Source organism: Excalfactoria chinensis, chromosome 2 (genome assembly GCF_039878825.1).
Source record: "Excalfactoria chinensis isolate bCotChi1 chromosome 2, bCotChi1.hap2, whole genome shotgun sequence".
Taxonomy (NCBI): domain Eukaryota; kingdom Metazoa; phylum Chordata; class Aves; order Galliformes; family Phasianidae; genus Excalfactoria; species Excalfactoria chinensis.
Window position 1 is genome coordinate 140,269,814 of NC_092826.1, and position 26,360 is coordinate 140,296,173.

A 26,360-nucleotide genomic window follows, 5' to 3' on the forward strand; every position below is an offset into this window, starting at 1 on the left:
GACAACAATCCATGCAAAGAGGAGTTTCCAGCTCGTCTGTTAAAAACTCAAGGACTGGAATGTGGCTTATGCTGTAGATGCTGGGGATCAGATAGGAAAACCTGTTGGAGGAGAGAAAATCTAGGGGGAAGGAAGCACAGAGAGAGCAATGCCTTCTGCTAATGACCTCCCATGTCAAGGCACTACCCTCCCAAAAGAAAAAGCAAACACAAAATTGTCTCTCATTTGGTTCTACTCCAGACTGGGACACAGGCTGTCATGACCTAAAAGGCTCCATTAGACCCCAGAGGCATGAAATAATGTAATCCTGATGGGACATTCTGGATTGGAATCTCATGCTGATGTTCATTAATACCATCTACATTTTTACAGAGAGACTCTTGACAGAAATATGCTTTAAAACATGGCAATCAAGACCCTGAGCAACACAACCTAATGCTGAAATTTGCCCTGTTTAGAAGGGAGGATTTGGTTGGGGTCAGACCCCCCATAGGTCCCTTTTGACCCAAATTATTCCATTCTATGGTTTTGTATGCTCAGCTCTATTCAGCAGGAATTCTGATCTGTTCTTTTCTCTTCCAGCTTCTACTTTTCTTTTTTTTTTTTTTGCAACTGTTAGAATTAAGAACTAATAATACTGTGTGATGCCTGCCTCAAGTAGTGGTGCCTAAATTTTTCTTCCTGTTGGGTAAGAATTATAATCTATATTAACTTATAAGAGTTGGACATAGCTTCAACTCATCTGTTAGAGACGGGGGAAAAACTGTCAAAATCAGTCTTTGAGTGATTTTTGGGGTGGTTTACCACTTGTTTTTATAAGCAATGTGATTTCAGAGTAACATCTGAGGCGTTTGTGTACAGATAAACAATCAGATTACATTATAAACTACTGGAAGACAAACATAAAGAAAAGAGGAGATTTGGGTTACTCTACAAATGTCTTTTTGCATCTTCCTCTTTATTATGCACATTTTGACTCTTCAGCATGAATTTGGTAATGCTATTTGATTTTAGATCCAAATTTCTTTGCCTGTCTAAGATGAGGTACATTCCGATACAATACACACACATTTCACTGTTTTAATACAGCAGTTCACACGTTCCCATTACAACAAAGAGCAATGTGGTTAGGACTACCAAGGTACAAAGAAAGAAACTGATATTACTGACATGACCCAGTTGCCCAAGCATAGGCAAGGCATGTTGCATATCTGAAATATCTACAAAGAGCTGGCAAAAATGCCATGGGACTTAGAGACATCTATATGAAGACAGCTGCAGGAATATGGAGTTCCAGAAATGATATTAAGGGCCTTTTTTGGGGTAGCTTAAGTTATCCTCAAATAATATTTAAGCCCACTGGGAAATAATGAGTGATAAATGGAATATGAAGCAGCACTTCAATCTTATCAAGAAAAAAGGCTTCTGTTATGCCCATTATTCCTGCTCTTTCAGGCCCTGAGTAGAACTTGGTGCAGTATTTTCTGTGGCAAAACCCAGAATCAGTGCTCAGGTCCTGTGAACTCGGATATTTAAATATTACTGTTTATCCTTTTTGTTGTCTTTGGTTTGATCAAGGAAAGAGTCTTAGAAAAGCCTTTCTGAAGCTTGTGGGGGGGAATCCTCTGTCAGGGCTTGAGATCTCCCACTCCAGGGGAGCTGGATGCCAAAACTCCCTCATGGAGAATGCAGAGAGAATGCCACGCTGCAGCCCCTTCCAGAACCAACTGCCAGCAGCCCCAAGCATAGAACAAGAGCTGAATCCAACATCTCTTGTAGCACAGGGAGCATCTGCCTCCAAACCTACTCTACAAGAGCAGCCGGTGCTCCAGTTCTGCACATTTTTTGCAGAAGCTCAAAAAGGTGGATCCAAAACCTCAACAGGAATTACTGGAGAGCATCCCTCTCTCCACCTGACCCCGCGTAACATGAAACGTTGCAATAGTCGGGTCGCCCAGAAAAGAGCCGGTGATCGGGAAGGGAGGTGCAAGGAGCTGCGGGGCGGGTCTTGGGCAGGTGTGGGCGGGCTGAGCAGCATTTGGCAGCCCCGGCAGAGGGAGAAGAGGGGAGGATGCTGCGGAGGATGCGAAGTTTGTGCTGGTTGCTGCTGCTGCCGCTGGTGAGTGTCCGGCGGGATGGAGAGCGGGCGTTGCACATCTGGCTGCTGCCCGCAGCTTAAGGGATCCACCGCTGCCCTACGGGGTCCTGGAGGGGATGGGGGAGGTTTGATCGAGAGGCAGGGTAACTTTTATCTAAGCAGGGAGTGAGCAGAAAGAAAGAGATGTAAGGGAAAGGAGGGGAAAAGAAAGAAAGAAAGAAAAAAGAAAAAGAAAAAAAGAGGAGGAGGAATAAAGCACATTCGTGAGTTAGGAGGTTCATTTCTATTATTAATGTTGTCATTATTATTATAGTTTTCGAGTCTTAAAATGTTATTAATACGTCTTTCAGCTCGTATTGATTAAAGGTGCAGTTTCCAAAAGATAGAAATGCAATCCTAAATCAGAACAGCTGTAGTATGGCTTCAGAGGGACAGAAAGAGATGGCTTGCTGGCTCCCTTGCTGTATGAAAGGCAACTTTGCTGAGGAGGGAGGATAATTAGAAAGGAATACTTCCTCCTAAAGGGTATGGGACATCTATCTCTCTGAGAGGGCACTGCTGTTTTTACTCCTGAAGGCAGCTACTTCTAACATCACCAAGCAGGAGCACAAACCATCTTGTGTCTGCTGTGTGCTGGAGGCTGCAGGTGAGACTGTAACATTAAGCACCAGGGAAGATGTATGAGCAGAGGGACATGTACAGAGAGTGAGTGTGTACATCCGTCCCATGCCAGCTGCTGGGGTTGCCTGTGCTGATGAGCCATAGCAGGTGTAGGTGTAAGTAGAGTCATATCTCCTCTTTGTTGGCCTTAAAGAGTTGTTTGCAGACCTTCCTGTGTGATTCTTGGGGGCTCATTAATTCTACCACGAGCCACTTCGGAGTTAAATATTTAGCACAGACTGGGATTCAGGCTTCCTCTGTAGTCAATGAGGAGACCGTTACCTTCCCTGGAGGCATTTCATCTTGTCCTGCAAAAGACAGATGGGATGAATGCTCCTACAGAGCCTGATTTCTCCTAGTAAATCTAGATGGTCACATCTGCCCTTCACTTTCAAAAGGTGAAAGGATGCTCATTTTTACCTCCCATCCTCTGGAACTCTCACTTTTTCTCTGTATTTACACACAAGTGTTATAATGTGGATTCTTGCTACATAAGCCTTATTACCTATGGTTATTATTCAACCTGAATCATCCTGCTGCTACAGGTAGAGTGCCTTTGGCAGCTGGTTGGCCCTTTTTACACGTATCGTTGGCACAGTGTATTCTTGCAGATGTCTGCAGAGCAGAGCTAACCTGAAGTGATGTATCACGCACACCTGTGGGCTGCCACGCATCTTAACACTTCAGCATACTGCAGCAGTCAGTGCCCGTAATAAATTCCTTATCAGATGGGGTGAGAGAAGACAAATCCCACTTTAACAAACTGAAAGCTCCACAAAGGTTTTGTGATCGATATATTGGTCACATAGGAACTCTGTCTGGGAAGAGTCGGTGTTCTAAATTCAGTGGCTTGCACACCTCAGACTTTGGCTGGCGGGGAGATCTGTACCCAAAGCCCAATTGTCAGAGAGGATCTGAGATCCTTGGATGTTTGGGACAAGCAGTTTTATTATGATATATGTTTTATTATGATATATTATTATTATATGATTCTATGATGATGTGCCAAAGGAAAACATCAGAGAAGAGAAATAATCACAGATTATTAATAATAATAGCACAGATTCTCCAAATAGTTCTTCACACAGATGTGAAAATAAACCAGAAGGGTAATCCTGAAAACTTCCTCTGTGTACTTAGGTTCTTCTGGCTCCTATCAGCTCCACAGGGAGCTGCATGTTGCAAGAGCTCCTTTGTGCCTTCGAGAGCAGTCCTTGACATTAAAAATTATCATTTGCTTGTAAGTGACAAGCAACAGGGAGCAGTAGGTGCTGAAATGCATAAAAAAGGACTTTTCCTGTCTTAGAGAGCTCAGAGTCTCAGGGAAAAGAGGACGAGGCACTGAAAAGATACTGCATTAACCATCCATCCTGCTGAGCTGAACTGCTTTCTTCTCCAAACACTTAGCAGCTTTACACATTTCTGGGAAAAGACTTCTGTCTGATTTAATGAGTGGAGGTGAGAATGGAAACAGAGGTGGGTTAGCACTGAGGTAGTAGGCACATAGATCTGAATCCATGCTGAGGTGCTGTGCTCCCAATAAAAGGGAGCTGGGTGCCTAAATTCCTGGTGTAGCTACTACTTCCTAATTTGAATTTAAGGGATATGCAGTCTTTTAGGATCCAGTGACCTTAAGTTCCCCACCCTTAGGCAGCTGGAGTGGTGGAAGGAGCAGCTCAGGTGTTTAGTTCTGGAGTGAGTTAATGGATGGAGATGGGTTCTGTGTGGTGAGATTCTGTCCTCAAAGAGAGGTAGGAGGAATCCTTCTCTCGAACTGCCTGTCTGTCTTCACTGATTATCAAGGGAAACTTGAATAAATCATCAAAATTATCCATCAGAATCTTGGAATTAATGTCTAACACTACTTGTTTTGTGTCTCTTCATACTACTGGAAAGGCGTAGAAAGGCTCCAAGAGCAATGGCTATGGCTTTGGTAGAGTGAGATTCCCAATTAACTTCAAAATCCAGCTCTCAGTTCTTTGGGATTAGGTGATATGATCCTCACCCTTAGGCTAGCCCACTACACATGCATTAAGGGAGAAATTTCTCTGTAGTTCAAGCACTTGAAATAGCAGAGTGGAAGGATCCTCAGGTAGTAGCGTGCTTCTATTCTTTACCTATTGATAGTAATTAAAGGGTCTATCAAATTTATGCTGATAATGCATTCATTTTCATTTTCCTCAAGATAGTACTAACTACAGAGTTTACAAACAAAATAAGCTATTATGTCTGTATTGTCACATACAGAATTATCTCTGAGTAATAGGTACATAACACTAATATACATACACTGACATACACAGATACGTATGTATGAAAAACACTGTTCTGTACAAGGCTATGCAGTTAAGTACAGTCCCATAAATACAATCCAATACACAGAGGAGCATTCAAGCATTACTCCAATGTCTTAAAAGCAATCTTGAAGAGATATTCCTCTAAACGATTGTAAGGCAATCAGTGTCTCATCTTCTCTTGTTCCATAGGTAATTGAGTTAGAAAGAGGAAACAAACACTGAAAATACCCTCTAGATAGTCATTTTAAGCCAAAAAGACTCCTGCAATAATCTATTTAACTGGCTGAAGAGAAAGATTGGAAATAGGACTTTACCTTTGGGGTTGAAAGTTTTGAGGATCGAGGCTGTGTCAGAACTCTCAAGTTAAGGACAGGATTTTCTATGATAACGAAATACTTTGTTGGTGACTGGAGCCATGGCACTGCTGTGGTGAGATCATGCCTTACATTCCAATAAAATCAGGAGTGGCAAACGGGTTTTGGATATGGGAGGAAAAAAGTGGATACTGGCTGTTTTTTACATCCAGATTTAAGTTTTGATGGTAAGAAATTGTGGTTAATTTTTAATAGTTTCTTCCAGTTTTCCAATAGAATGGAATTCTGTCTCAAAATCACAGGATTGTTGGGATTGGAAGGGACCTCTGGAGATCATCTCATCCAATCCCATTCCTAAAGCAGAGAAGTTTATGAAAATGCCTGATGACTCCCTTTGACTTCTTCAGTGATTAGAAGCATATTCAGATCTTTTTGTAAGCTACCTTTCATCCTATGAACTTATTCATCAACATTGCAATGTTAAAGAATAAAGTATGCAATTTAGGGCACATTTTGCTGTAAGATATTCACTATGTCTTTTACACTGCTGGACAACTTACAGAACCATTGTGCAGTTAAATCCAGGCAGGGAATGCAGGATTTTTGATCATGCCTTTCTGCATGTCAAAATACCAAGTAATTTTTAATTTACCAGGGTAAATGTGTGATACGAAGGGCAGACAACTTCAGCTTGAATGTGGGAGAAAATATTAAGGCGTCATATCAGGAAAAGCTGAACAGGAAGAGCCCAGATATAGAGAACAGAGAGTACAGAGATGATTTCAGAGGAGATCTGAGATGAGATCTGAGAGATGAATGCAAACTGTAGAGACAGAGACTGAAAAAGCAGTAATGAATATTCTTACTGCAGGATTTATGGACTTGATACACAATCTATTTTTCAGATTTCAGACTTGGACTGTATTAGAAACTAACCAGATCACTGGAAAAACAATTCAGGTTCTTAAAACGTTTCCATATGCCAATAAATTCAAATGCTTCTTCCATTTTTTTTAAATGAATTTTCAAAAAGACTAAGTGTTACCAAATTTCCCCTGGCTCTTTGATCCCACTGAATTGCTGTTTCAGAAGTGACTAATATATTAGTACCCGGCTTTGAAGTGTTTTCCTTATTTTTAGAGAGCATAGAAAACATCCCTATTTTTTCCCACATGTGATAATAGACATTTTAATGAGCGAAGATTTGTTTCTTATGCGCCATCTGAGTTATGGTTTCTCTACCTCCACAACAGCCTTCAGGCACCATCTTTGATGGGCTCTCACAAATGGCTGCTTTTAACCAGCAAGAAATTTTGCAAGAGCTGCTCTCTTCCCAGGGCTTGCTAAGTCTGGTTTTCTCCAACAGAAAAACAATCAAAGCCCAAAGCACCATTTGCTTTCAAATTTGGTCAAGTCAGTGAAATCACAGAGGAAAAATTATGCCACTTACTATCACTGAATATACTGCTTAAGGTTTCAATGCAGAATCATTATGAATGAGTTTGGTTTGGGTATTAGGAAAAATTTCTTCCCTGAAGAAGTCAGGCATTGGAATGGGCTGCCCAAGGAGGTGGTGGGGTCACAATCCCTGGAGGTGTTCAAGAGGCGTTTAGATGTGGTACTAAGGAACATGGTTTAGAGGCCAATATTTGTTGTAGGTAGATGGTTGGACTGGATGATCTTGGAGGTCTTTTCCAAGCATAATGATTCTATGATTCTGTGCTAATAAACTGTCTCAGATTTTTAGAATTCTCTGACTTTTCTTAGGTAACTTTTTCATGTTCACTTGTGATTGTTATTTTACAGGAAAGACTGTTTCAGTGGCTAGCACTCAAATGTAAGACACCCCTGTGAGCTCTGGATGGTTGCTAATGTTCAAGCCAGCTCAGTAGCTCTGCAATGCAAGACCTCATTCCTTTGAGTACTGTCCCCAATGTTGCATTTCATGAGCTGAGTTTTCTGTATAAGCCTTCTGGTGAAGGCACTGTAAAATTGAATTTACAGTAAACTCAAAGCCAGATTATTACCTTGCCAGCAGGAAATGATGACCACCAAAGCACCGTTTTAAACCAGCCTCTTTAGCTTATTACCATGGCAGTGAAGGCTATCAGATAGACATCTTGGCTTTGGCTCCTAAATTACCCCTTTATAAGGTGAACAAGAGAAACTCTTTTCCTACAAGAGCTCAGTGGTTATAGAAGATGAATCAAAAACTGCAGAACTATGTTCCTGACCAAAACAAAAAAATGAGGGGCCCTTGCGTTCTAGAAAACCTCATCACCTAACCACTGCAGACATAGGTTAGAACAACAACAGGCACTATTTTCCAGAGGTCCTGTGAGATTAATAAGAAAAAAAGAAGGAAATCATACATGACAAATCACAAATAATGTTCCACCCAGAAGGCTTTTCTTTAGCTGTAAAATGGTTCAATGTCTGTCTTTTTCTTAAAGCTAGAGGAAAATCAATAAATTGAATCACCATCACTGTTCTTAATTTCTTGTATATGTGTCATTTGTCTTTTTTTTTTTTAAGTAGGGCTTCAATGCTATTTCTTGACATCACCCTCCTCGTTTTTGCTTCTTGTTAGAGTAGGCCATAGGTAACCTCTGTAACTTGATGTTGTTTTTCTACCACCAGACCGTCCAAAATATTTTATCTATGCACTGGCCCAAAACAAAAACTCTGGTTCTGGTTACTACAGCTACCCTCACCCCAAATCCTATCCCCTAAAATCAAATAAAATGTGTGCATACTAATTAATTGCTTAACCACTGACAGCAGAGGAGTTGACTACAATCTCACCAGGTGAACATCAGCAGTAGTTGTCCAAGAATTTCTGAAATAAATCCTAAAATTACGGTTCCTGGTGATTTGTTGTTGCTGTTAGAGTCAAGACTATGTGGTCTAGGGATCTGCTCTGCTACAGTAATTCCTTTGTCGTGTGTAAAACCAATGCATGTCTTCCCTATAGGTAGAGCACAGGCTTCTCCAACCACTGTAGATTATTTTCACTCCACTCACTTCAGTGAAGCTCTGAATTATGGTGATTGAGTGACTGGTTCAGCAAGTGTGGGTTTACCAACAGAGGAAGAAAGGAGATGCAGCCTCCCTCGAGAAGTAGGCATTCTGGCATACATGTTCCCCATTTAACAATGCATTTGGGAGAGCACCATTGCTCCGTTCCTCTTTATGTGTTCCACCTGTGAACGCTACATGTGTTGCTTCAGTTGGTCTTTTGAAAAAGATATCACTTCCCCCTTTAAGAACTTTCATTACTAATTATTTGTGTGCTCTTACCATTCCCCACACTTCTGGCATGAAGAGGAATGTTAGGTTAACCCACCTGTTCCCAAATGCTTTTATCTCAAAAGCATTTCAGTTCTCCATTCTTGGTTTTGATTTCATGTTTGGGCTCTGGACTTTGCTTCTCAAGTCTTTTGCCAGAGGACTCGATGTAGATATTGTAACTTTCAAACATCAAGCCTAAGAATAATCCATACACAAAATTTCTCATTAGCAGCAACAGGATCCAGGAAATTCAGAAAATGAAATAATGACTTGCTTTCTGTCCATCTGACTCCATTCCTATAAGTAGAAGTAATGGATTTACATTGTAATCAGTTTCTTACTACTGCTTGAACTTTCTGTTTGTTATGCAGACAACTGAAATGCATTTTAAATGGTAAAGTGATAAATGGGACTCAGATTAAATCTGAAAAATTACATTTCAGAGTTGTGTTACTACAGTAGAGCAGCAAGAGGTACTATTCTAAGAATAACTTATGCTGATTTATAAAATGTATTTCAAATTACTGCTGGAGGGATATTATGCCTGAAAAAAAAGCAGTGCCTTACATTTCTTTTCATACAGCATCCTTAATCCTCTTTCTGTTCTAATATTAGGATGTATGAACCATCTCTAGGGCCTCGTAATTAAATGCGGTGTGTCCGTATGCTACTTTGAAACCCCAGTGTAGGCACAATTTTTGAAGGTTTTTGGAGACAAATTTGTGTTCCTACTTTTTTATTCCTCTAGGCAGATAATCTTGTAAAAAAAGTCTACATGACTTCCAGTACAGTTTCTGTGGAGGCTAAAAGAAGTCCTGCTCGCAGTGTTGACTGAAAGCATTCTCAAAGCCAATAAATCAACGTCCAGTGACTGAAAAGGCAATAAAGCAGCAATGTTTTCATCTGCACTGTGTTTTCAAAGTCATTAGAGGTTTAGAATGACCTACGGTCTTTCTCAGAAATGTCTCAGAAATCCTTCAATCCATCATTTCAATTAAAATCATTGCCCTCAAAGCCTTTGGCTTTATTATGAATAGTTTGCATGAGAGCTGCACAATTCCATGATTCCATATGTCATGAAGATCCCACTATAGCCAAAGAAGATTCTGGTGACCTGTTCATTCACCTGAACATAGCTGATATGCTTTCTAGGCTCTCTTGGCTCTAATGCCTTTGATTAAGATGCTTAAACATGCAAGTGTAGAACTATTTAAGACAGCCCAGACAGAGTGCTTGAAATTTTTAATAGGTCTGGCAAAATTAACACAGAGCTTACACAAAGACTTTTGGGATACCCTGTGTCACCCCAAATATCATTGACCCTCCCTGGATAAGTGAAACATCCCTTGGATTTCTATTGGCTGCAAAGGAAGCTTGAGTAACGAGGTCACGTGGGCACCAGAAATAAAGGATTTCTCAGAATCTAATGGCTCCTTAAACAAGTACCTGCCATCATTATTGGAATTTTTAGCCTACTAAGAACATCTTCACAATGAGAGCAGATGTGACACAGGTGTACAGAGGTCCTGAAACTTTCCAGAGTAGGAGATGGAAACCAAGCATAATACTTAAGAGCCTAAATGACATTATTCTGTATGTAAGAAATTGACCCAGTCAGTCATGCTCGTGATGATTAGAAATCCACTTAGTTGATCAAATGTAGGTATCTTTACCTGAGAAATAAATGTAATTCCTTCAGCTCCAAAAGAAAATAACTCATTTTTTATTCTTTTCCCCGTTTGGTGAAATGGAAGCAGTACCTCTGTGCATGTCCTCAGGAAGTGTAGTGTCAATATCATGTAGTCATTCAGTTTCAGCTGTGATCAAGAGTACCATTTTTCTAATTTCTGTAAACACTTGGGCTTTAGGATGATTTATTGAAATGCAAATGTACACTGAAGATTTGTGAAAAACACAGGTATAAGGAGGAACTGGTATAAAAGAGGTGTTGTATAAACAGTGACACCATGGAAAATCCCATCAAGGATGCATACCCACACATGTATATAAACTGATACACGTTCAAGATCACAACCACCTTTTCTCTTTGTCCATCCTTCTGCCATTTACACATCCTGCTTGCAGAAAACGCTTCAGCTTGAGACTGCAAGATTTTTTACATCAAATTATAAATCCTAAACAAACTGGAAAGAAACCCTGCTCTTTTGCTCTAGTAATCACTGGAATTCCCAATTATTTTGTCTTTGTCTCATTTAGGTTGCGGGAATCCATCCAGAATGCAAGATATTCCAGCAGGTGGTAAAAGAGGAGGCACTCTGCTTAGAAAGGAACGAATCTGTTTCACCTGATCTTAAAGGTAATGCTCCAAGATCTGCTATTAGTACGCACTGTATCACTTCAGATGCATGGTGTGAAGATATCAGTTGTTCTTTTGGGTCACAATTTGATTCTACATTCCTATTTTTCTATATTCCTATCTTCTATTCCAATTTGGTATGAAGTGCTTCTCCTGTTGGCTGGAGCTTTACCCCATCATCTGTCATCTGCTTTTGGACATCTTTAAAAGCTCAATGTCTATGTCAGGATTCATCTCCTTAGATTCCCTTACAGTCAGTGGAGGAAAGTAGATGTCCCTAGAAAATGTTTCATTGACTCTGGCTTAGATGATTATTTTAGGATGTGATGAATCATTCTTTGCAGTCATATTTCTCTTTACTACCTGCAGGATAAGACTAAGATGATTAGTTCATACTCTGAAAAATTTAGCTGCATAGTTTGGGTAGGGATTATTATTAAAACAAACAAACAAACAAAAGCTTCCAGATAATAAACTAAAATTATATTATGTTGAAAAACATTCAAATTTTGGTGAAATTTTTATTTGCTAGAATCTAAATAAATAAATAAATAAATAATCCCAACTCCTTCAAAATATTGTATTTCTACTTTTTTAGAGAGTAGGTGGACTGGATGATCAAGGGGGTCTTTTCCAACCGTGGTGATTCTATGATTCTGTGTATATTTCTGTAGCCTATCCAATTGCTTTGCTACTTGGCATGTTGACATTCTCGATGCAATTGCCACCGCAGTTGTCTATATGCAGTCTTAGGTGACTGTCACTAATTAGACTCCTGAAAACCTCAGCATGAAAAATGTTCTCTGCATTCAGTGGCCTCTCTGTCAGTTTTGAGTCACTGGAAATGTAGCCCAATCTGAGACTGAAAACATCCTGGTTCTACTTCCAAACAAGGATCTGTTGCTTAACCCCATGTTGTCAAATATGCTACATTTTTATCCAAGAGTTCCTTCAAGGTTTTTTGAGTGCTTTTTAGAGGTACCCCTTTTCTCCTAAGATGTATGAACTACTGCCTGTCTTATGGAGCTCAGCATACCTAACTTTGTTCATCCGCAAATTAGCATCCTAGTCTATAATCATCAGAAAGACCTGGGTACATGCAGTGAGTGATTCATCCTGTCCTCAGAAGGGAGCCACCAATATATGGGATGAATCATCCACTGGAAGTCCCTGTCTCTTTATGCCGATTATAGGAGGAATATAGCTAAGTTTAGCTAATGTATTTTAGACAATTAAAATAAGAGATAATGAATCGGGGCTTCTATTTTCCCATCTGGCAAATTGAGGATAGCAGGAATTTCATCCTCAGGGGGGTGGTGTGAGGATAACTCAGTGAAAGATTCTTGGAACTCTCCATTCCGAAGCCAGAGAGGAACTCTGCTTTGCTACAGGCAAGTAATATTGCTTCCACATTTCAGCTCCTGACAATTTTAGATTTGCCTTCTCATCAGTCACAGAGGAAACAGAAAAGAATCAGTGAAAGAAAATAACACCTCCCAGATGAAACTCATGCACTGTTTTATATCTGCCTTATAACAGCCTAGAGATTAGTTTTGGCTACAGCACGATGCTTTTTTTTTTCCTCTTTTGTATTGTTTTGGGTACCTCTACGTAGTTGATAATTTTTTTGTGCTGCACCCACACCTGCTTGACAATAGCCACCGCATGACGGCAGCTGGAGTCTCAGGGTGAGGCATCAGTGACAAAGCCACGATTAACCATAACTTCTGACAACACTTTTTATCGGACACATAGTGCTGTATCTTCAGTCAGCAACCTCTGGCGTGGGGAGCCTACAACTACAAACCAGGCAGCTCTGCTCCTAATGATGGTCATTTCAGAAGATGCTCAAGAAGTTCTCTTGCTTTGGGATTGCTCTAACCCCTGTTGAAATCTATTGTCAAAATGTTGGCTGACTAATAGTAGGATTTCATCCTCTATGGGTTTTTCTTTTAATCCAGTCAAAATGAAAAGACTTTAAACATGAAATTGGGAAGTTAATGCTGAATTTTTCAGTTATTTTCATCTAGATTTTCATCTAGACTCCAAAGCCATTAATGAAAAATCTTGGGCGATAATAATTATTCCGTAATTTCATTTTATTGCCTTCCATTTTGTTTTGTTTTGACAATAGAAAGATTTGCAGTTGATTTGAATTTCAGATTGTGTCTGCTTGAATTTCATGTACATTCTTACAAAACAGAAGGTAGAAGTGCACTTGTGAAGGATGACACACTCAAGAGGAAGAGGAAAGCAACACAGTCCTTCATTTGTAGAGCTTTGTCACCTCTTGTGACTCTTCCATGCACACGTATAAGTGGGAAAGCCACAGACAATCTCATTATGGCCAATCAACTCTGTACATAATTCCTTTACTTAGAATCATTTTATGTTTTCTTTTCAGGATGTGCCAGAGATTGGGATGGTCTAAGCTGTTGGCCCAGAGCTGCTTTGGGGGAAATAGTTAAAATTCCTTGTCCCAGATTTTTTGAAGAAATCACCAATATCCATGGCAAGACTTTTTTCATATTCTTCTTATCTTGACATGCTTTAAAAATAAATTCTAATAGTTAAAGATTCAGTAACTTCCATATTTTCATGACTCACAAAGCCATCCTATGTCAGCCTATTCAGGGTAATGATGCACATACACATCTTGGTTTATGGTGGATACTTGATACTTTTTTGCTTCATGTGCAGTACTGAATTACCTAGTCTCCTTGATCTAAAAACTATGGGTAATTGCACTAGGTTGCTGAGGTTATTATAATGGGATACATCACAGAATCACTGACTTATAAAATCATGAAAGATTAAGGTTAGAAAGAACCTCCTAAGGTTGAGTCAGAGCAGGACCAAGTTCAAAAATTATATCTGGCTTCAAAGCTAGATCAGGTTGCTCAGGGCTTTTTTCATACAAATTACGTTGTAAATGCAGGATAGATTTCATAATTTGATTTCCTCTGTGTGAAGATTGAATTTACAGAAAGAATTTTGTTTGGGTAATATAGATCTTCTACTTCCTGAAATGGATAGGAATCTCCGTGTTAATTTTCAAAGGATAAATGTTCTGATTATTAACTGTCTATAGCTATTTTTGCTCAACATGACTACATTGGCAAGTATCTAACTTAAGAATCAAAATTGTCTCTTGTCAAAACGTAAAAATAATTAACAGCAGAAAACAAACAAACAAAAACCACTGTAACATCCCCATTCTCTAATTAATTCTGATTACTCTAATTATTCCAATTAATTCTGATATATTTCACCATCAAAGGCTTCCTTCAGAGAAACTGCACACAGGAGGCATATTGGTCAGAACCATTCCCATCATATGCTGTTGCCTGTGGGTTTGATGAAGGTTCCAGCAAAGGTCCTGAGGATCAGGTGAGTTTTTATTTCCTGATTGCAGATACCTCTAAAACACACTCTCTTGTTTATGCTGAGTAGACAGATACCTTTCTTGAGTGCCAAGTTCAAACCTATCAAGTAACAAATTAGGCTTAATATAAAGTTCTCCATCCTATGTTTCTCTTGGTGTTACTCAGTAGATCACCTGTCCCATCCAACAGAATTTATTTCTCTGATAGATAGGATTTGAATCCACATCCTCTTCCAAGGAAGACTTGCCACCCCCACAGTAAAGCACTGTGTGTGGTTCCAGTACTTCACACTGCGTTGGTGGTGGTAGTTCATCAGTGGGTGAGCTTTGTTTCATGGCTGAAAGGTACTGATTTGTAAAGCCATGCTCACTGCCTGTGTTTCGTGAGTTCATCTTTGCTAAATGAAACTCCTTGTACCCATTCTACATTGGGCAAGGCTCCTACATCTCACACAAATGCACTAGACCCTGTATCATCACAGCCCCCTCCTCTTACTGGGGTATTTTGATAAAAGCAATGAATATTCCACAGGTTGGAATCTGTGAAAGAAAAGACTAACTCATAAAACTCCTTGTGTGTGGTCAGAGTCATGACTCCACAGTCGAAAAAGGTTATTAGATACAGATCAAAGTAAGACAGAAGAGGACTGTCTTCATTAACACTCCTGCTTTTTTTGTTTTCTGGAGTAAGCCACTTGGCTCTCCAGGTGTAAAAACTCAAACACAGAAGTAATTGTTGAATTATCTGAATCTTTAGGGAGTATGGGCATAGATGGAGTTGTATCCATAAAGTTGGAGACACAGGCATGTTTGTAACAGGTAGTAGAAATATCTGGAGCAAAATTCCCCAACTGTAAACCAAAAAAAAATATATTTCTCTGCTATGTGGAGAACCTGAAAAGAAAAATGCTTTAAAAACCCTTCAGGTTTGTTATCTGAATCATACCCTGAAGGTCTATGAAGAGAAGACAAGATCAAAAAGCTCTACTGTTTTATAAACAGAAGGAAGAAAGTGATAAGAACACCACTTATGTTCTAAGAGGACTACTTGTTTCACGTGTTGTATCTTCAGTGAGAACATGAAGCATCTCCTGTGTAAAGTGTTGATTTTAATCTACCCTACAAGAATATATAAAGCACATCAAAACATGTCCTTATTCAGCTGAAGAAGCTGTTTCCTAATTTGAACCTTTGTTTTGAAAATACCATATAAAACATTAGCAGTATTTCAAAAACACCAGGATGATTCCTACGTTGTCACGGTTACCTGATTTATTTATGGATCTACTTAAAATTGCTAATATATTGCCTTAGCCTAGAAATGCTGCCTTTGTAGAAACAGAGATCGGATCAATTAGAGAACAAAGTGTCCACTGCATTTCCAAGGAGGAAAATTCAGAGAATTTGGTTTCTTGGGATTTTGAATAATCAAGGGATCCTGTAGTAAATCAGAATAAAATGTGCATATGGCTGTTGACTGAACTACTTGTCCAAAAATTCAAGATAGCAAGGTTATTTTCATGGCTTTAATTTTCACATTTTCATGGAGCCATGAGAATTCTTCACAGAGTTCTGGTTTCCTCACCTTGCATCAAGCAAGTTGCATTTCTCTTTTAACCATAGCCCAAATCAGCGTGAAACGTCCTTTGACCCAAAAAGGAGTACAGTATGGCCCTCATCTAAAGGTGCTGATCCACAAATCACCCAACAGCAGGTTAATGCATCTTCAAATCCACATATACCTACTGGAGAAACCGTAGTTATTTAACAAAATTAACATGCTCCAGCTATTTTATGGTCACTATTTTGAATGAGCTGATAGGGTGTGAAACCTGGCTCACCCATAAGGGTGTGAAGGCTTCAAAGTTAAAAAAACAAAAACATGTTAGTGATGGAGGGAGAAACCTAAATCAGATCCTTAGTACCTAAAGCAATATGTAAGGGATGGGACTGACTAGTGAAAGGAATTGTATCTTACTGAAGCACACCAGCATGCATGCTGCATAACCACCAGCATCAGTGTGTGTTCTCTTTTTCTCATAGAAATCATATTATTCTGCATTTTGGCGTGTCTACACTGCTGGCTATGCAGCATCAGTGACTTCACTCATTACAGCTCTAATTGTCTTTGCTGCCTTCAGGTAAAAATAATTGGTCTCTTTTCAGGATGTCTATAGACGGCCTCATCCTTATTCATATCAAACACTTTGCCTTTTTGTTTTTGTTTTTACCTATTTTCAAACCTTTCTCAGATGTTATACTGTCAATGGCAATGAGTTCTTCTATATTCATGTGGTGTCATTTCCCCACAGATGCTAAAACAATAAAGCTGGCTGGCTGGACAGTTTGTCTTAGTCTCCTTAATTGCACCATACAGTAAAAAATGCTCAAAGCTGTTTTTGCTATTACATAACTATTTCTCCAGTACATAGCAGGATGTACTCTACAGAAACTGAGTATGTCTCACTTCCTAAACCTGTAGTCATTATAAGCTGTTCATTCCTTATGTGAAAGACATCATCAGGAGTAATGAAGAGAAGTTTAACTACATTCATATGTCATGTTTGATAATGTTAGATATTAGGAAATTAATCCTGGTTTTTATTGACTCCACTGCACCTGGACCAAAGCCTTAAGCTTGCTCTCCAGGTAAGAGTGCAGACAACAGAAGCAACTTCCTAAATGGAGAGGACAGTCTCTCTTTCAGGATATGGAGGCTGATATATATACCCAAATCTTGAAGGAGATTTCTTCATCTCAGTGTCAGACTGTGGGCAGGACTATATAGAGAAATTCGAACTTGGAAGGTGTCTGAAGTAATACTGTATTCCTGTCTGAGTTTTGATGAGATCATGACAAATTTCTCTTGAAAAACAATATTTATTTTCTTTTTCTGTGTCAGAAAATTCCATTGTACACGGAATTACATCCACATGCACCTGTTTGTCTCCTTTATCCTGAGAGCAATTGCTGTTTTCACCAAAGATGCTGTTCTGTTTGCAGATGAAACTATGGACCACTGCCTGATGTCAACGGTACTGAATTTTCCCACTCTCTTTTCTTGAGTTAATATTTAATTAGTGACTGAAGCAAACATGGAGGTTTCTTAATCTTATTTCTCCTTAGTTTGCAAGAACTATAATCTTAAAACAAGCAATACAACAAACCGCAAGACCAAGCGGCATGGGTTACATTCAGCTGTAGTATATAATGTACATCCTTGTTGAGTCTAATGGAACAGTACCAATTTCTATCATATAATCACATATACAATCACATATATAATCTGATTCATTCAACCTTCTGAAACCTTGTACTAAATTCCTCAGTTTCAGTTTGGCAAGATTTCATTTTGTTTATGCTTGTTGAGAACCAAAACCCAATGGAGAGTATATCTAATGTTTTTTTCTTCCTTTCCATTTGCAGGTAGCCTGTAAGGCTGCAGTGGCATTCTTCCAGTTCAGTATTTTAGCCAATTTCTTCTGGCTTCTTATTGAAGGAATATACCTTCAGACACTGCTTTTGCTGACCTTTGTTTCGGATAAGCAATATGTATGGTGGTTCATCTTTGCTGGCTGGGGTTTGTACTGTTTTCTACTCTGCGTTCTTTACTATTTCCACTTACTTTTAAAACTAAATAAAATATTCTGAGATTTTCTTTGATACTTTCCTTTGAAGAAGGGTACCTTTTCATGCAGGAGCACTACATCAAAACCATACCATTATCCGTATTTCTTATCTTGTTAGATATTCCACCAGTTAAAACTTTGAAGGAGAAGGTAGAATGGATCATTAGAAGCATTAGGATATGCCTACTCAAAAGACTGCTGCACTCCTCTTTATGACTGGAATTAATTTCATGCAACTAAAGTCATTATAAGTTAATCATCTAACCTAAGCTATCTCTCCAGGTTTCTCCTGCAGTCAGTAGGGTGAGGTAGGCTTGCTGCGGTGGTGATTAATCCATTCCTCAAGCAGATGACTAATGTGCCTGGATAACAGCCTGAAAACATCTTGTCTCCCTCCCCTGTCTAAAGAAGTTTGAATGACCAACTTTAAGTTGACATTTTGCTTTTATGAGACAGAAGGAGATTAAGTGAGATTGCATGAGGTCAGGTCTAGGAGTAAAATTATTATTATTATTATTATTATTATTATTTTCAGAGATATTTTCTGTCTTTAAGGAATCTTTTGAGTTTATGCAGAAATTTAAGATATCTCCCAATATCGGAATAGGTGCATGTAATGCATAGAATTTATTTCAGTGCAAAGAATGGCTTACTGCAACTCCTTTATCCTTCTGTACTTCAAGCTATTCTAAAACAGAGACACATAATTGAGAGGTTATGCAGCATTTTTATTGTGAGAGTGAAATCCAAATTCTCACAAATTAGATTACAATTTTCCCCTCTTCTTCAGATTCTCAGAATTTATTTGACTATATTAAAAAGAAAACAACTCCATTTTATAAAAGGGATATTAATTTGGAGCTATTCCAATTATGATTGCCAGAAACTAAATACTTAGGCCTTGATTAATAACAGCTAACATGAAATAACAAAGAAACACCTCAATTACTACTGCAGCAATGCTCATGTCCTGTAATCCATCAAAAGTGAGAAATGTCTCAGGGGCAACTCAGGTCTTAGCTAGTATGAATACAAATATTTCTCTTCGTTAATTAAAATGTCAGTTCTAACTGTATGTTTAAAACTATTCTGTTTTTCTCTGTTCTCAATTCTCTTTCGTTTTGTTTTCATTATGCTATTCTACATGGATTTTTTTTCTATGAACTCAGAGTTAAGTTTTCTGTAATTTGACTTGCATGTTGTCTGTGTTTTGATGGGGCATCCAACCTGCTGCACTGTGAACATTCTCGCAATAAAGTTTCCAAGGAACACAGCATTAAAAAAAAATCTTTTCCATGTTGATTTGCACAGGAGCTCCCACTGCTGTGATGTTTACTTGGGTTCTCACAAGACTCCATCAACAAAACACAGGGTAAGTCAGTGTTTGAGTAAGGAAGCCAAGGTCATCTAAATTTACATTATATTTTGATTTACTAACAGGTAAAGAAATAGAAGTTAAGAACAGATAAACAAGAATATTGCTCCAAAGGTGTGCCTTTAATTTTTAAACTTCATGAGAGAGTGAGAAAAATAATTTTCAGAGTTCTAGTATTGATGAACGGATATCGAGTACTTAAAACTGGAAATGTCATAGCAAGAGTTGAAATTATGTTTAGTTTCCTGATGCTCAATACTTAAAATAATTGCATTTTAAGAAAATCACTCCTTCTGTTTAAAAACAGCCATGTATTTCTAGCCCTAACCTTTTCAAACCTGCACATCCCAAACAAAGGCATTATTATGTCTTGATGATAGGTTTTTTTACGTGTCATTTTCCTTTAGTTCTCTTTAATTATTATTTTTTGTCTTTGAACACCAATTATAATGCAGGAGACTGTTTACAAAGAGCTGCCCTGAAGGCCCTCATGTCATTTCACGGGGACGATGAGTTGGAAGAGATACTATTTCATACCTACCTTGTCAGGACTCGATTTAGCGACGCAGAAATAATAAGTCTTATAATCCACCATATGTGAAACATCGTATTGTGCTCTCATCTAATTATTGCAGTGTATCTACAGTAGATGTTCTCCACTGTGATATTTCATAAGTGCAAGTGGTCATTCTTTCCACAGTATGTGCACAGAAAGGTGTAAGGAGTATTTCATTTTTCCTCCTTTCCTGCTGCTCCTCTTCCAAAGAATGGCCAGACTATTGGGTCTGTTCATTGAATGTGTTGCAAAAGAGCCTGGCACAATTACAAAGGCATTACAAATAAAGCTCAGAAGGAAGTTGGAGAGTGTGAACAAGAGCTCTGACAGAAGTTCTCACAGTTGAAGAGCCCAAGGAGGCTATGGATGCCCCATCCCTGAATGCAACCAAGGCCAGGCTGGGTGTGGCTCTGGGCAACCTGGTCTGGTGGTTGGTGACCCTGCATATAGCAGGGGGGTTGAAACGAGGTGAGCATTGTGGGCCTTTTCAACCCAGACCATTCTATGATTCTAGAATTCTATGAAGAGGAGGCTGAAAAGCGCTGGAACTTTGAGTGCTCTTCCAGCAAAGTCTCCACCCACTCCATTTTCTTCTCTAATGTATTTGTATGTTCATTATAAAAATGAGATGAATAACATCTTGTTACACTGATCACTTTTGACTGCAAAGGTAATGTAGTGGAATAATTCCAGTGAAGACATTTATAGGGTCAGAACATTTTCACTGCAGACACCTTCATTCATTTGGTTGCTCCTCTGATATTGGATGTAGTTTCAGAACCACTATTACCCAATGGATAATTCACAGGCCTAACAGCCTGAACACACATTAAAGATACTCTTCACAATCAGACATGCTGGGTTAAACCATCTGTAAGCTCCAGTATTGCTCAGCTCAGTGTGCTGCATCATGAAACTGGAAGAGGAAACAACAGAAGAGGGAATAAATTTCCTTTATACTGGGCTGCACATAAATTTCTGGGGAGGTATGAGTGAAAGAATACTGGCAGAGGTCTAGGAATTATCATTTAAAACAGTGTCCGTCACTTTCCTACTTAGTGACAGAAATAGTTCTATGTGCTGTGAAAATCTCCAGTGGTGTAGGGTAACATTATTGCTTTTGTTTGCCACTTCAGGTGTTGGGATGATGACGAAAATGGAGTGGTGTTATGGATCATCAAGGGCCCCATTCTGTTAACTGTACTGGTATGTTTCTGCATTTTTTCTTGAGTATATTCTGAAATCTGACAGCTATAACAGTGTTTCCTTCCAGTGAAGTGAAAAAAAACCAACAATGCCATATGCCATATTTGATTTTTTTATTTTTATTTTTTTTATGTAAGGGAGTTGGAAATTATAGTGATGGTTGTTTGGTTTTGGTTTGTTTTTTTTTTTTTCCCCAAAAACCCTAAATCACAACTGAGAGGGTATATCATACAGTTTCTGGAGTCATGCTAGGACATTACAAAATCACTTTGATGCACCCATTACAAGTACCATGTTTTGCCTGCGTTTTTGTGTTCCATTTCTGATGAAAGGATATCCATATTGGCATAGATACTACATAACAGGAAACTGATTTAATTCAAGAAATATCTATAGGTCATTTTGTCTAGTGTATTTTACATTGAGTTCTTAGGATGTAAACTAAAGTAAAAACTTATCTCATGCACAAATCCATTCCATCAGAATTTAGGAAGAAAACATCATGCCCTTTAAGACTGTGTCTATTATAATCTCTGTTATAATGAAGGAAACTGAGGGACTACTTATACTGAAGAATCTTCTAAGTCTTGACAATGAATACAATGAGATAACATCAGACATACAGCAATACTGAGATTTGTATACTTGATTAATCCATCAAAATTTTGATCATATCTTTATAGATAACTATATGTTGGTGGGAAAAAACAATACTATTTTTAATGATACTGATATGATCTGAAAGCAAATTTCCACTGGTTTATATCCGCACATTTCCTATTAGTAAAGATTTTTAGTTAATTTATATCAATTGGAGATATTTCCTGATTTGTAGTAAGTTTACACATTCTGTCTTGCCTTTTCAGATTAACTTTATTATATTTATTAATGTCATCAGAATTCTAGTCCATAAATTGAAATCTCAAGAAGGAGGGGGGAGCAATTCAAGCCACTTTGTGTAAGTATTATAGAATCTCTTGAAATTTACCCATTTTAGCTGCTCTGAGATATTGTTTTACAGGCAAGGAAACAAATGTTTTCTTGGTTACAATACAGAAAGAGAAGTCCTCAGGAGAAATAGTAAACTAAACTTGCCTTTTTATCCCAAATATCACGAGTATATTCTTTGGGGAGAAGGGAGGAACCTGGCCTCCCAGCTTCCATGGGGGGACATGGAGGGTAGGAAGAGAAGTCTACTGCAAAGTACTACAGCTGCAAAAAAGATCAAACTTGAATGAGTAAATGTATTCAGGTAATGCATCCATCTTTCTTCCAGACATTTCCACGCAGACAGTCTCATAGGGAAAGAAGCAGATAATTTTTATTAAATCCTCAACAGTAACATGCTACCAGTCTTCTAGTGACTGAGCGTAGCCTGTCTTATTTCCTAACCCCTTTAAAATCAATGTGGATCTCAGTGATGCTGTCACAGGACAAGCAAGATATTTGATTCATCCCAAGATATCTTTTAGTTACAGTACAAGACTGTGCCCTTCTGGAATGAGCTAAACATCAAGCAGAAAGCCCTAGGGCATTGTCCATAGCTCTGGCACCAATGTTTAAGCAGCAGACTCATGTTTTGTGGACAGTAATAATCAGATCATCCTTGGCAATTGTGGAAGTTTAGGCATTTACATGGTAGAAACCTTCAATGGATTGAGACTGGTCTCAGGAGGGTGGGTTAGAATGCCCAGTTTGGTGCCTCAACCTTTGTACGTATAGCATGGAGAAGAACCCTTAAGGATCATTCTGAAATTCTTACATGCTGATTTGTTCATCTTTGATGGCCAGATGCTGACAGTGGGAATGCCAGAAAGCAATCTTCCCGCAGCTTCATTGGATATTGTTGCTTCCATTCTGGACTGTAGTAAAATTCGTTTCAACATATAACTGCTGTCACTAATTCCACATACCTAAAAATGCCTTCTTCTTTCATCCCTGACTTGCCAGGAGACTTGCTAAATCTACATTACTCCTGATCCCACTCTTTGGAGTGCACTACATCGTATTTGCGTTTTTCCCAGAGAGCACTGGTTTGGAAGCTCGACTTTACATTGAGCTAGGCTTGGGTTCCTTTCAGGTAAGCAGAACAAAAAGTCTATGAGTCTTGAGAGGTTTGGGCTGAAGCACCACACTATTTCATTATTTAGGTTGGTTATCAGAGTAGGTGCTAATAATGCGTCTAAATTCAGTGCACACATTCCATCTCTCACTCTCAAACAAGCTCTTTATGTTGTTCGCTCCCCTATCTTATTATTTAAAATCTCACAGTACTTCTTAGTTCTGACTCATTCTTCATATCATAAAAAGATGTACCTGCATTTATTGAATAACAACGACTGAGTGCCACAAAGATCAGCCTGTGGATTAAGGACTGATTGAAAATAATTCCACATGTAACAAAGAGGATGATAAGAGGATTGAAAACATGATAATATATAGTGATCTATTCTGCTTTTACTCTTGATCAGTAGCGAGTCCATCATACGAGTACTTCCCTGTTTCCTTTTCCATGCTGGACCCTGTTTGGAAAAATATCTGTTGGACTAGACCAAACCTGTGCCATGGACCATATTAATAATTTACCAAATCAATAATTTAACAGTGTTAGCACAGTCTGCAGAATGGTTTGGGTGTGGGCTGGCAGACGTTAATAATATTATAAATATTCTGGATTCTGCTGAGACATTGAATCCAGATATGAAAACCCAGTAAATACTGCCATGTCACCCAAATCAGAACAACAGGAAAAAAAATACATTGTCGCTGTCTTACTCAAATTTTGAATAAAAGATGATGTCTTTCCCTGTTTCTATGCTCCAAATCACAGTGGTTGTTTTTTTCTCCCTATTCTCACTGTCCTAGGGCTTTTTTGTTGCACTTCTATATTGCTTTTCAAATGCGGAGGTAAGTAAAAAGTGTATGAGATTATCAATACTTTTGAAAGTCATGGGTATCTCTTATTTTTGACTTTTCTTTCTGTTTCCAGAATAGATCTGTGCTTTGATCGGTTCCTGAATGCAGAAATACCCCAAACTCTTTTTTTTCCCTTAGTGCCTTTTTAAATTCTAATTGTATTCAATTAATTCTGAAAGAAGGACAACTGAATCAGCTATGAAGCAGTGACCCTTTACAAATGGTTGGTGAATTTCCTATCAAGGGACATTTACTCCACTTTACCTCTGATAGTTATCGCAATCTCTCAGTGGAAAGCTTTTAACACTGTACTTTCTTCAGGTTTATTTTCTCCCACAAGTTTATTTCCCTTCCCTTTTCCAATAAATAAACAATGGCCAGTAGTAGCTCCCATGCATTCCTCTGAATTTTGGAATCTGTTTATTTTTCTATGTGAATGTGGATGTAGTTTCAGTCCTTCTAAAACTGCATTAAGGCTTAATCTTGATTGATTTGAGTGCATCTGGGCCTTATAGCCACGCAGGAATCTTGGAATATTTTATCTTCAATGCTCACTCTGTCTTTATTTTCTGATTCTTTGCTTTCTAATTCCTTCTCTGTAGGTTCAAAGTGAACTCAAGAAGCAACTGTGTCAATGGCGGTACCAAGAATACCTGAGCTTCACACACAAACACGGGACTGTGTCCAGAGAAAACAGTCCAGTCAACTATGTCACTCAGCTATCACTGCTTGAAAAAATCAGTCCAAAAAGGAAAACACGTGTCTACCAGAATGGTGTAACTTCTGTCTGAACTTATCTAGCAGGCGAAGTTGCTGTGAATGCACCAAGACATGGCCAGTTCAGATTCTTCATAGCTTTCAATGATTCAATCCGTCACAGAATAACTTGGGTTGGAAGGGACCTTAAATATCATGTAGTTATAATCCCCTTGCCATGAGCTCATTGCCAGCCATGAGATTAGGCAGCCCAGGGCCTCATCCAACCTGGCCTTGAGCGCCTGCAGGGATGGAGCAGTCTCTGGGCATCAGTGCCAAGGCCTCACTGTTCTCCGAGTAAGGAATTTCTTCCCAGCATTTTTCCTATCACTATCAAGTTGTGTACAAAAGTCAGCCCTCCTCTGTCTTATTGTCTCTCTTTAAGTACTGAAGGCTTCACTAAGGTCTCCCCAGAGCATTCTCTTCTCCAGGCTGGATGAGCCCAACTCCATCAGCCTTTCTTCACGGCAGAGGTGCTCCAGCTCTCTGATCACCTTCATGGTGTCCTCTGGACCAGTTCCATCCACTCCAACCCACTCCCACAGCTTCCCATAGCATCAGCAGGTTTCTGAAAGTTTCCCATCCTGAATGTGAGCTGCTTTTCTCCCGATAATTTACAAACCTTGTGTGTCTGTGACCAGAGACTGGTCCTTGTGTAGCTGCAACAAACCTTATCATAGAATCATAGAATCACCAAGGTTGGAAAAGACCTAAAGGATCATCCAGTCCAATCGTTCACCTACTACCATTATGTCGCAATATCCATGAAAGTTAACCAGATCCATCAATTAAATCCACAGATAAACTGTGCTTTTGTGAGTTTTTGGGTCCTCCTTGGAACGATGAACTTAGCTTCTGTGATTGCTGCCTTGATTTCACTTCTGCCTACCATTTCTCAGCTCATTACCCCTGCAATGAAGAATGTGTTTGAGGTCAGAAGTGATGCAGAGTATGGTCTAATTAATCAATTCAAATTAACTCTGTGCTAATGCCACCACATCACTTCCATGGAGGCCTTTCTCTTTCTGTGGGACTGAGTTGGGCTCAAACTCTCCAAAACAGTGTACAGAAGGTATACAGAACACATCTGTAGTTTATTACAAGGTAGGACCATTCCCAAAAGTGCCTGCATCCAGTCTTGAAAGCACTGCTAGAGATTCTGGTCATTCAAGTACAGGCTACACTTATATCAGTTTAGCATCAAAAAGTAGAGCTCTTGTCTCTTTTTGGTTTTTGACTGAACTCTTGGCTAATTATTTAGGCTAGGGGACATTTGACTTTGCGGAAAACTCTTGATTTTTTGCTTCACCTTTAGCCTCATGACTACAGCAGAGACATATGTTTCTTTACACATCATTCAGACCACTCTATTGCTTAGGCATGTAACTCCTCTGTCTTAATGAATCATGTGCCATGCACGAGGTGTTACCCTGTCTGTTCTAACCACATGATTAGTTTTGCTTGTAAAAGTGAACGTTACTCCCATGATAGGTGCATTATGTAGCACAGTGATTTGAACACAGTTGTGTGATTTACATCTATAAAATATATTAACAAATA

General features: G+C 38.9%; 1 protein-coding gene across 1 annotated transcript; it reads left to right on the forward strand.

Annotated features, from left to right (window-relative positions):
• The first annotated feature begins 2,011 nt into the window (after nucleotides 1-2,011).
• LOC140248516 (vasoactive intestinal polypeptide receptor 1-like) lies at nucleotides 2,012-26,360 on the forward strand. The gene is made up of 13 exons (XM_072329319.1): nucleotides 2,012-2,119; nucleotides 10,878-10,977; nucleotides 13,382-13,489; nucleotides 14,258-14,367; nucleotides 16,406-16,503; nucleotides 17,265-17,397; nucleotides 17,789-17,942; nucleotides 19,303-19,363; nucleotides 21,059-21,128; nucleotides 21,995-22,086; nucleotides 23,079-23,208; nucleotides 23,994-24,035; nucleotides 24,647-26,360. The coding sequence occupies exons 1-13, from the start codon at nucleotides 2,072-2,074 to the stop codon at nucleotides 24,833-24,835; spliced, it is 1,335 nt and encodes a 444-aa protein (XP_072185420.1). The 5' UTR covers nucleotides 2,012-2,071; the 3' UTR covers nucleotides 24,836-26,360.